The 12342-nt window shown below is 37.2% G+C and overlaps 1 protein-coding gene across 2 annotated transcripts in view; it reads right to left on the bottom strand.

Annotated features, from left to right (window-relative positions):
• tyw1 (tRNA-yW synthesizing protein 1 homolog (S. cerevisiae)) overlaps nucleotides 1–12342 on the bottom strand; it is a 43528-nt gene that overhangs the window by 16405 nt on the left and 14781 nt on the right. The window contains exons 9-13 of one of the 2 annotated variants that reach the window (XR_004342874.1): nucleotides 10659–10711; nucleotides 10458–10576; nucleotides 7856–7965; nucleotides 6631–6808; nucleotides 4570–4709 (exon numbers count right to left, since the gene is read on the bottom strand). Coding sequence is in view for 1 of the 2 variants with exons in the window: in XM_032590978.1 (XP_032446869.1) it covers nucleotides 4574–4709; nucleotides 6631–6808; nucleotides 7856–7965; nucleotides 10458–10576; nucleotides 10659–10711 (596 nt within the window). In the remaining variant the exon portion in view is untranslated. The remainder of the gene's footprint in view (nucleotides 1–4569; nucleotides 4710–6630; nucleotides 6809–7855; nucleotides 7966–10457; nucleotides 10577–10658; nucleotides 10712–12342) is intronic. The other variant, XM_032590978.1, reaches the window with a different exon arrangement.

Raw genomic sequence — 12342 nt, 5'->3', positions numbered from 1 at the left:
CAAAATTATTCTGTTACATCTAAAATTCAAGTAAACTGTCCTAGAAAAAAAATCTAAAAGAAATATGATCTGCGCCAGATGGGGATTTATTTATGATAAATAATAGAAATGAAAAGGCTTTGCTTAAAGTCAAAATATATCTGCTGTATTACGTGACAACATGAAGGAGAATAAGCAAAAAAAGATGAATATGTCTGCATTCACACTGCAGCCTGAAGGGAATTGATAAGAATTTATTGATACCGATTCCATTATCGATTTCGCTTATCAATTTGCTTCTCTTTTCAATTCTCATTGAGTTCGTACATAAACTCTTTCATTCAAAATATGCACCATGTTGTTTTCGATTTAAGTAAAAATAAAACTTTCTTAATCAATAAACATTTTAACATGAAATTTAACTTCCTGCACATCAACGGTTTTTGTGCCGTGAATATAATAAACGATCCTCGTCAAAATTTACTTTCTATTTATTGAATACGACAGTAAGAGTTAATGTGAGATGGAGATTATTCACGTATTCATAAAATAACCAGGATGTTGCTCTTGGTTATGTTTGCACGTTTTCTCTGTCCTACTGACTGCATGTTTTCTTGTTTTTAAAAACTTGTTTTAAATAAATAAATAAATCAAATCAAATAAAAAAACACATACTTTGGAACGGTTTTGATGCGACGCCATCTTAAGGAGCGTGAGCGATACGTCATCACAAAAATAAGTCACACGCTACGGGAACCTATAAGCAAATCGTTAAGCTTCCAAGTAATTGAACTACTTTCCGATTTTGTTTTGCTTTAATGCGATCAGAATCTGATCTTTTCACGACAGTCTGAACAACACAGATTGGATTTTTGGAGTGGATCTATAGCCGATACGAATCTGGATACGCTCCACCGTTAGCATCAACGTTTACTTCTCTGAACGATGAGCGCTTCTTCTTCTTCTTCTTTTTATGGTAGAACACTGAGCATGCTCTCTTGAGTGACGTTATTGCGCCCTCTACTGTGCATGCGTGATGTTTGGAGATCACATCTCATATATTTGGAAAGCACGCAAAAAAAATAAATAATCTGATTTCCCACCAAAAAAAATTGATTTGCGTCACTTCAGGCTGCAGTGTGAACGTAAGAGAAACATGATGGCGAAGAAAAGTTATCATGAGAAATGGCTAATCAAAACCAAAAAAAAGCAAATAAATTGATGCTTTTCAGTTGTTTCTGCTGCCCATCGGTATATAAACAACAACAGGATGTTAAAGAAAGAAAGACTGCAGCTTTCCCTTTATGTCCCTCCAACTTCTACCTCGAACTGGAAGGTTATCTGTGGCATTTGGTCCTTTCAGCCCAGCAGAGACGAGGATAATTGGCCGGCAGCAGCAGGGAGGTGAGATATTTCAAGCTGCCTCCGTTCCAAATCTGACACGAACGCACAACTCTGACAACTCCCAAAGCGACGGCAGAACGGCGGGATGGCGGGAGGCCAGGTGGAGTAAAGGAGGACGGCTGTCAGACAGGAAGCAGGCAGGACGGCAACGCAGCAATAAATGAAAAAATAAAACTTTAGATGATTTATTATTAGACACTTATATCTGGAAGGTGCATAAACTACCGAAATGTGAGATGACAAAATTACAGCATTTTAGTTGTCTCCAATTTAACAGGTAAATTTCTGATTAATTTGATTTATAATCTGCAACAATTTAGATCTGAATATAATCAACACAATTTAATCTTTTCTCCTTCAGACGGATTAAATAAGCATTCCTTTACTACATCCAGTAATATGCAGTCTTCCTTTCTTTTTCATCTTTATCTTTAAAAATATATATATTTTAATTGACCCCCGAATAGTTAAATAATCCAATTAAATAATTACAACCCGCTGATGTAATAATCCATCTGGAGCACCAAACTATCTGATACAGAATAAAAATATTGAGCTTCAGTAAAGAAAATATAATAAAATAGTTCATTTGTTTCCAGATGTTCTGATTTTAAAGAAAAAGTTTCACAAATTGTGTGACGCATTTACATTTAATTAAATACTTTAAGTTTGATCCATATTTTAGATTTTGAACTTCATGTCTTATCCTGAGGGCAATAATAAATAAATCTCTAAATAAATCTCTCATTATTTTGCCATTTGGCAAATAGAAATAATTTTGGTGATTCTGATGGACCAAAAACAAGAGACCTTTGGTCTGATTTAACTTCAGACGGTGAGGGGAAAAAAACTGTTAATGGTTTTTTATTTGGTGTTTGTAAACTTCTGGTTTCATCTGTGTCACCAACTATGTCAACACAACAAAAACTACAACTGTACATCTTTGAAAAGCAGAAGTGGAGCCTCCTGCACAACCAACAAGAAAGCAGGTAAGTCAACAACAAAACAGTTGCCTTTTCCAGCAGCCATTGTAAAGTGATAAAAACGTGCTGGAAATCAGCTTATGTTGCTAGGCAACGGCGCATTGTTGCGACTTAACAATCGAGAAAGTTTTGAAACAGACACCAAAAAACTTTTAACAGTTTTTTTTAAGTGCTTGGGCTGAAATGGAAAAAACAAAATGTGAATTCTGCACAATCGATCACCTTTAACCACTCGTTCGATTCATTCGAGCAGGAATGCATCTAAAAGTTTCAAACTGAATCCATTTGTGCAAGAAAAGCATTTTAACATTTTAAAAATCTATAATATGACTCAATTATAATAAACTGAGAAGGTTTTTGGTGGCTGAATCAATCTTTTTACTGTTAAAGGCCACAGAAAATGAACTTACCGAGTATTTTAACTTTATTTGATGCATTAAGGATAAATGAAGCCCTGTTCTTTCCCCAAACTGCTGCAGTTACCTCCTGTGTATAGTTTTATGTAGTGTTGCAGTAAAAATGATGAACAAGGTGAAATTAAAGTTAAATGATAGATCCCAGGTGATCAGTCTCAAAATTAGCATTTTCCCACATCTGAAGCTGAGTAATGAATTTGCTACTTGCTTGCAAAAGCTTTAAATAAGCAGAAGAGAGTTATGATGTCTCCTCTGAGAGACTTAAGCCCACGTTTCTTCCTTTGGCTGAGCGGTGGTCCATCAAATCGCTGCTTTTTCTTCCTCCTTTAGTGAAGCACTAAGAGAATCGATTCAGGCAATCGAAGGTGAAGAACTGGTCGGGTTTTTAAGAACAAAAAAAGCAGATCTTCAACTTTATGACAGTGGAAGTTTCAAATTAAAGATGGTTTGCTCACGGTTACGACTCCATAAAAATAATCGATCCCATCTGGAGGAAACGTTAGAGAGTTTGGCAGAGTGTCGTCTTATCTTGGTTTCACAGAAGCCGAAGTTCGAGTCAATAAAAAAATATTAATTTAATTAAACAGAGCGCAATTACAGCGTGATGATAAGAATGAGGAACCGATTCAAAATATTAATGAAGCTGTTTTACATGGGACTTAATTAAGTCGGTTTAAGCAGATAAAAGTAGGCAGCTTCTTTAGTTTTTTCACAATATACAGATAAAATATATTCATTAAAATTGTAAAAATGCGTTAATTTCGTGCTGGGCTCCACAGCAAAGTGGAAAACCGTTAAAGTACAACTCAAAACCACGTCTTTCTCGCTCTCTGTATCAACGCAGCTACGTGCAGACAGTTGCTATAGCAACTGACAACAACAAAAAAAACATATTTACTACACAAAGAGCAGAACATTCAGTCTGTTGCAGTAGTTTGGTTTTAGGCTTAATGTTTATTTTGCGATTATTAATAAGTGATTGATGTGGTAAGAGGAGAGAACTATAAATATATCGCTGCACTTTACTGTATGGCTAACTCCATGGCTAGCTCCAAGGCTAGCTCGCTGTTACTGTCTCTTACTCTGCAGTTGTGGAGTCACAATGTCTGGGATCATGAGCGCCCCCTGCCATGAGGCAAGAGAACTGCCTGCTTCACCTCCAATCTGTTCTCTGGTTTCTGATCGCTCCTCAGCACACGAAACACGTTACACACACAGTTGGTGACAAAAAACACAGTACATTATATGCATAAGCTACATTATGGAAAATCAGTTCATACATTAAATGTTTTTTAACTATTTTATTGGTGACATACAGACAGGAGGAGCATGCTCTTATAGAATAGCAGCCAGTGCCGTTAGCGAGAGGTTGATCAATCCCAGGTGAGGCTCAGCTTCCTGCTGCCTCACCAGCTGCGCTTCTGAGCATTTGAATGGGAAAATGTGAAAATTCAGCGATTTTGAAGAAAACATAATCAGAATTGGTTAAGCTAAATGAAAAGTAGGTACTTTATAGTACAAACCACAGGGTGAAAATAGCTATATAAATTATTTTTATCATATTTTTCCATTATGACAGGTGAAGCAGAGCCTCACTTGCCTCCCCTAAAAAGAAGTTAGTACCTGACTCTGAAAATAAAGGAAAGAGCAGCAGTCTGTAAGAGCCACTGTGGTCTCATCACTGCTCCAACACCTGCGTTGGCCATTAACCCTTCGATGGATTCAGGTGCGTTGCAGCAGGGAAGCATCTAAAAGTTGCAGACCAACAACGTTAAAACCAGCAGAACTTACTTTCTCTCCCAAAGCCCTGAGGCAGTCGAGGAAACGAGGCCAGAAGTCCTTAAAAAGAGGCCGATCAATCTTCTTCAGGCTGTCCTTGGTGCTGGCATCCACACTGACGTACAGCTGAGTCACCGGCACCAGGTTCCTGGAAAAACAGGAACAATGTGTGCACACACTTTAAGGCTTTCCATATGACCAAACCGCTAACAGGACACATGCATACCTACTACTACAGCTCAACACGTGAGAAAATCCAATATTTAGTCACTTGTTTCAAAAGATAAACTGATTCATTATACAGAGCGAAATATTTCAAATTCAAAAATACGTCATTGATCCCAAAGGGAAATTAAATATTGTCACTCATTCAAATTCTTCAGAGTTATTGGAGATAGTTATGGCTGTTGGGAGGAGAGATCTAACATTTGAAGCCTGTAGGGTTAGGTTTAGGGTTATTCCCTACAGGCTAATCCTAATCCTAACCATTAGGTTTAGGGTTATTCCATACAGGCTAATCCTAATCCTAACCATTAGGTTTAGGGTTAAGAGCTAGAAGGGCTAAGGTTATATGATGTTCATGGAAAGAAACACATTTCTAAATGACAAGGACGACTGTAAAAAGGTGATTTCTCCACATTCTGAAAGAAACAGTTCATCTTCACCCAGCTGCTGACTGGTGTCCTACCTTCACCTTGAAGGACGGGTGTGTGATAAGTGAGCCGCTGACAGGCTAGTTAGCCGCGCTATAGGATGTGCCAGTGTGGTATGTCTTCACAACCTTGAAGTGGTTCTGGACTGAGAGGTTTAAAGATGCTGAGCATTGCAAAAATCTATTTGAACTCTCAAAAAAAAAACTCTGTTATATCACTTTCAGAGAACTTCTCAGAGATTTTACTGTTTTTTTAAGATAAATGTCCAGTTAAATCAAAATCCTGACTTTTACTATGAGATACGTCATGTTTTGAATCAGAAAAAATACTTAAAGAGTAAAAATTTATTTCAAATTCAGCAAAAGTTCTGAAAAGTGTGAAGGCCAGAGCTTTCTGTCAGGCCACAACTTACCGGTTCTCCCTGTTCTCGTCTCAAACTTCCTCTCTGACTTCTTCATGCACCTTGGAGGCAGTCAGGCTGTTCCACATACTCAAACTAAAAACTTTCAAACAACTCTACTTTATTTATATGCTGCCACCAGGCAGCCAGATATTTCTCTAGCAGGGTTTCTACAGCTTTCCCCCCCCAACTCAAATTTAAGACTTTCTAAGACTTTTAAGACCATTGTGAATGGAATTTAAGACCTATACAGCCAAAGAAATGCACAAACTTCATCCGGTCAACTGGATTTGCACTTACTCATGACAGAAAGCAAGTTAGCAAGTTAGCAAGGGTATATTAGAAGCTAGTTAGCAGTAGCCTCAAATACAGGGAACAGTGAAGTGAGAGCAACTTAAAGACACAGACTGTACAAAATGAAATGTCCTGTCAAGACAAAACTTAAGTCATGCATGTTAATTTTAAAATAACAACTTAACCTCTTCCATCAACCTGCTGTAGAACAGGTGAAAATTAGCCTCTTTGGCTAAATCTGGCATATTTATGTGATGCATTCATGTTGATTAATATGCAAATAAATTGAGTTCAGAAATTCACAAGACCTGTCATTAACATATCAAAGGCCAACATAGTTTTGTGATGAGCTTAAGACTTTTTAAGGTCTTAATTTTAGATGTATAAATTTTAAGACTTTTTAAGGATGCACAGACATCCTCTCTAAAACAAAGGTTATTTTCTACAGATTAGAAATGTTTTTAACTAAAATTAGAGACAATACTACTAATTTATTTGTAAAGCACTTTAAAACAATATTAGTTGCAGCAAAATGAACAGATAAAATCAATAAACATTGAAAAAAACAAAATCAACATTAAAACGCTAAAATGAAAGTAAGAGCAAAAGTCTCAACGTGTTTTAAAAACCAAATATTAAGGAAACTTCAGGAAAGCCCTGAAAATTAAAGGAAAGTTTGGCTTTTTCTAAGCAAAACTAGTTTATTTCTGCTTTCTACCCACCTGATTTCCTCTGGGAACTGAGCATTTGTGACCAGGAAACTGGAGATGTGATGAGAGTGGAGGAGGCGAAGAAAGGTGTTGATTTCTGGGTACATGATTGGCTCGCCCACCAAGGACAGGGCGCAGTGCTTGGCGGCCAAACCCTCCTCGTATCGCTCCGGCTTCACTCCAGGGACGCCTGCAGGGAGAGAGACCGTCCCTTCAAAGGTCAACATCCTCAAACTGGTCAGTGGCAAACGGAGCAGAGTTACAGGTAGAGATACGAATCAAAGTTTTATCAGCAGTTTAAACGGCTGGGCCTCATGACAGATGGAAAACGACTAGAAATTTATCGTCAGTCTGACAGCAAGGGCGCTCATAAAGATGAGAAACGGATGAGAGGAGGCTGAAAGCAGGGAATTAAAGTGAAGGAAAATACATTTTTGTAGATGAGTTGAAAGATAAAACAATATTATTAAGGAAGAATTCTCAACTGTTTTAAAACTAGAAAACATAAACCCTGTTTTAAAGAACGCATGATCAATGCAGAGTATTGGTTTGACATAAAAGCCCCACAAAGAAAAAAATAATAATTTTTTAATAATTTTAATAAATTTAAGACATTTTAATGCATATGGACATTTTTATTGGGAATATTTTTCTAAAACCTTTCAATTTAAAAACATGAAAATCATTTTCCCTAATTAGATCGCTTTTAGTTTCATAAAAGTCTAAACGCAACTCGTCGCCTCTTTGCTCAAAATGTGGTCAAATTTTACTCTTGGGATGATGATAATTTTTCATTTTTGCTGAGCTTTCGCCCAACGACAACCTGGAATCAGGTCAAACTCTAAAACTAATAATGTTTGCTCTCTTTTCTAATCATAAAACGTCTAAACAGGCTTCCAGCATCTCAGCTTAGCAAAAACCGTAGAGGGAACAAAGTGAAGTCAGGCGTGCCAAATGGAGAAAATACTCAGCATGTGTGTGGGACACAGTTTGAAAAGTGATTTATGAGGTACTACAACAAGGGTGTGACAAAACAGCAGGCACAGCAGCCGCATTTTAATCTTCTCTCCGCTTCATTACACTGAAGGTTACGAAAGGTCGTGAGCAGTAAACAGAAGCGGCGGCGAAGTGTGCATGATAAACAGAGGCAGCGTCTGGAACTGCTGTGAACGTTTTCCTGAGGTCCAAACGGCGTTGTGCACTCCGAGTTCGACCCAGAACCTGCTGGAGCGCTCACCTCTGAACTGTCGGATCATGTTCTGGTGCTTCTCCAGGGAGTCCTGCAGGATTTTCTCTGCAGGGTCCATTTTCCAGCGCCACTCGGTGCCAACCGGGTTGGTGTGGTGTCTGTTAGAGACGAAACGAGAGACGAGGAGGAGAAGAAGTTTAAGTAAAATACTGAAGAAGCTCTTAACCTGATCCTGCATCTTGTTGGATGGATTTATTCACACCTGCCATTTTATACTTTGCTTGTCTTATGTGAACATACTGGACTTAATATTCTTTAAAGGGGACTACAGTGTCACTTTGTAGCAAAAATCAACAAACTGTTACCTTTAGTTGCGGTATATGTCAAATAACTTTAAATAAATTTGACTTTGTAATTTAACACCTTCAAATTGGGCCTCTGTCTCTTTAAAAAAAAACACCTTCTCTTTCTGAAGCTCCGCCTTCAGGAAGTCGTCACAACATGGCTCCTCCATTAACCCTTTAATATCGTTAACCAGCGTGTCACTGAGACCGGTTAGGTGTTTGCTAATTACTGCTGGCTAGTCTGAAGGAGCTGAGCGTGGGAGGAGCTGCGCCTCGAAGGCGGGGCTAAGTCCAACCAGGCGTTTTGCAAAGCTAAATGGTTGCCATGGAGATTAAGTGATTTCTCAAACGTGCATGAAAGAATCAAAATACCCGTCCACACAATCCATGCTTGTTTAATCTTCTTCGAACTGTCTTCCAACAAACTTTAACATTTTATGTTCATACAACTGAGATCTTTAAAGTCCAAGTTGAAACCTCTGGGTTTTTGGAGATTTCTATGAGCGTTAGTAAAGTTTTTTTTTTTTTTTACTACATTTATGTACTTAGATGTTCAATTTGACTCTTTCTCTTATAAATTATAATGTCTTTTACAATAATTAATAAATCAATTAATCGCATTGTAAATTAAAATAAACTCAATAATTTATCGTTTTCTCTCTTTCTACCAACATCTGGATGATAAAAGTTTTCAGTCTGGTGTTTTGGTCTCAACTAGCTAATTTTTTTTAAGGATAATTTTGTTTAGAGACTTTATGAGTCATTTTCTTTGTTGTTTTTATTGTTTTGTTAATTTAATTTATATATTTAAAATGTCTTCCAGTTCCAGTGTTAAATGTTCATTAGAATTTAAAGTTTATTGATATTTGAAAACGATTTCATGCATATTAATGCCATTATTACCATTATGTTACTTGAAAATGGTCTCAAAATAACAATATTATCGTTTATCGCAATAACGTCTGAGATGATTTATCGTCCCAGCAAAGTTTGTTACCATGACAGGCCTTTTGGGTAAGGTCTTCCTTAAAAGAAAAAACAAATGTAATTTAAAATATACTCATCTAACATTGATGTCTATTTATAATAAATCACAACAGTGCGGTCTATTCCAAGTACCGTCCTCAAGTCCACTGATATCACTCTCAACAATCTAATAGCAGCTGTTGTGACAGCGAGGTGAGGGCAGGAGCAGCGATGCATCTGCGCCCTGAAATAGCTTATTTCCTGTCATCCCACATATCGGCCTTCAGACAGAAAGGCAGATCTGTGGCGACAGCCGCGCGGTTTCACCGCAGCACGCTCCGACGGCAACCTTTCCAGCTCCACACAGCCGCTGTTTGAAACCAAACCGGAGGAGTCTCAACGCTCAGAACCAATCAGCGTTCACATTTCAACTCAACGCAATAATTACTTTCATTCACCAACAGGTGGGAAGATGAAGACACGCGTATTTGGTCAGACAAAGCGTATTATAGTAACGAGAACAAAGCCCACACCGCAAAAACACAAAATCTTACCAAGTAACTTTGTCTGGTCTCTGGTGCAAATATCTCAGTGCACTGGAAATAAGACAAAACTAACTTAAAAGTAACTTTTTAGAAAGATAGAGGCTTGTTCTAAGTAAATAATTCCTTAATATAAATGAAAAAGTTCTAGTTCCACTGGCTGATTATTTCACCTACTGATGAAAAACAATGAAACTGATTTGGAAACATTTTATTTTGCCTGATTTAGTTATTTTTTTAATATGAATTATTGTCATTTTGGTTTTTAAAATACAAAATATTTCCACTTTATATTTTGGTGCATCGGATGATGTAATTTTTAAATATTAACTGATTGATAATTTGTACTCAGTACTTGATTTGACTTTGTTTTTAGTTAGGAAACAAAAAATATAACATGTTAAGCTTCTATCTAAAGCCAAGTATCTTTTCAGCAAAATATATGAACTTGTTATAAGTCAATAATTTCTGAATATTTCCACCGGCGGATTGGGTTGCTAGGGAACAGGTTGGGCTTGGCTGGGGTTGCTAGGGAACAGGTTGGGCTTAGCTGGGGTTGCTAGGTAACGGCGCAGCGGAAACTTAAGCTTCTATCTAAAGCCAAGTACTCTTAAAATAATACAGAACTTACTTACAAACATCTCTTCAGCAAAATAACAAATAAAAATATGCTGAAGTAGTTCTACTCTTACTTTAGTAGAAACTTTGGTTACTCTACCCACCTCTGTTATATTTAGCCACTTTTCAGACAGATTTATGTATATATTTACCGTACTGTGTGCTGTAATGGTTGCATACCTCCAGCAGAAGACGCATTTGTTTGCGCAGGCCAGGCTGGGCGTCGTCTCCATGCAGCGATGCGACTCGATGCCGTAAAACGTGTGTTTGTAACAACCTCCTCTCCCTCGTAACATAGACTAAGATCACAAACAGACCTCTGACTGTGACTCAGGCAGGTTTGGTGGCCCAGTTGGTAGAAAATGTCTAATTATTTTTTACCTTGGTCCATCGGCACAGCTTCACTCCGGAGTGACTTCCAATTAACTTATAACCTGAAGGGGGAAAGGTCAAAACATGTTGATGAGTAAGTAAGTGAATAGGTTTGAAATCATTAGAAGTATCTTCGTATTGATCCATGGCCTAATTGTGATAAATGTGAGAAAAAAGGTAAAAGTTTGTTTGTATTTTAGACATTTGGAAATTTAATTGAAAATACATGAAATGAATAAATCATTTTATGTAAAAGAACAGCAGAAAATTCGTACAAAGAACATTTTCAGAGACTTCATGGTTCATTTGATTTGTTGTTTCGGTTGTTTATTTTAGATATTTAAAATGTTTTCCAGTTCCAGTGTTAAAGGTTCATTAGAATGTAAAGTTTACTGATTTTTGGGTTTGGGTTCCTGTATTATTGTTACCATCATATGACTTGAAATTGCTCACAAAACAACAATATTATCATCCTGAGACAATTTAACGTCCAGCAAAGTTTGTTATTGTGACTCTGGCAATGTTGCTTTCCACACAAGTGTAGGTTGGACAAAACTGCAAAACACAAAATCTTACCAGGTATTTTTGTTTAGTTTCTGTTGCAAACATCTCTGTACATTTGAAATAAGACAAAACTAGCATACAAGTATCAAGGACTTCTTTACATAAATAATTCCTAAATGGTGAATTAAAAAGTACTAGTTCCTCTTGTAGATTATTTCACTTATTACAAGACAGGAGGACTAGTACTTTGTCATGAGTATTAAGGAATTAATGACTTAAAACAAGCTCTTATTTCTTGCTAAATTGTTACTTGTATGTTAGTTTTGTCTTATTTTAGGAAACTAGACCAATAAACTTTGCAACAATGGTAGAAAACAATATCACCAAAACAGAAAACACAAAAATAAACAAAAACTTGTAGAAAGTAGGTAAAGTTGTAACATCCTGAGTTTTGTTGATGGTGGGTTAAAACTTTGCTGGGATCTCAGCAGTAGTTTCGGCAGGATGTGACTTTTGCGTGTGCACAGTGTTAAGAAGCCTGAAACAGGAAGCCGGTCTCCCTCAAGACCCAACGCCACTGAAACGAAGCCAAAACCTCCATCCTCCGTTCTTCACTTCCAAATAAAACCAACCACCTGCCAGGAGCGGCTGCTGCCAACATGGCACATGAAACGGGTCATTATTTGGTCAAACGGAGTGAAGCCTCGCTAAGAGGCGCTATTTATAGCGGGTTCTGTAAGCTATCAGCAGGAAATGTTGGCTGAAAACGGCTGGCCTGTTAATGTGGTACTGAATGGTACTGATGGTCCAACCTGGTAAAAACATGACATTTTCACAGAAATCCTGTCTTTAATTTGATTCAGTAGGAAAAAATAAAGAATATTTTAATCTAAATTGTTTTTTAAGTTGATCAGATTGTCTAGAAACTTTTAGTTTTGATTCCTGGAGTTTAAATATGAAACACTGCCCACTTATTTTAGCCAATGTTCAAAATGGGAAAGACAAGGAATCACAGTGAGAAGCAACCCAGAAATGCTTTTGAAACAGCAAAACATACTATTCTGGTCAAAGTTATTATATGATAATTTTAAATAATTATAATTCAAGCAGTTCGACCAGCATGTCTTTACACTGTAAACCTCTATTCTGCGCAGGATGAAACTGACAAAGCTTGACGTAATCCTCTAGA

Source organism: Xiphophorus hellerii, chromosome 18 (assembly GCF_003331165.1).
Source record: "Xiphophorus hellerii strain 12219 chromosome 18, Xiphophorus_hellerii-4.1, whole genome shotgun sequence".
NCBI lineage: Eukaryota > Metazoa > Chordata > Actinopteri > Cyprinodontiformes > Poeciliidae > Xiphophorus > Xiphophorus hellerii.
The sequence above is the reverse complement of the archived record's forward strand: the minus strand, read 5'-3'. Positions and strand labels throughout refer to the sequence as shown.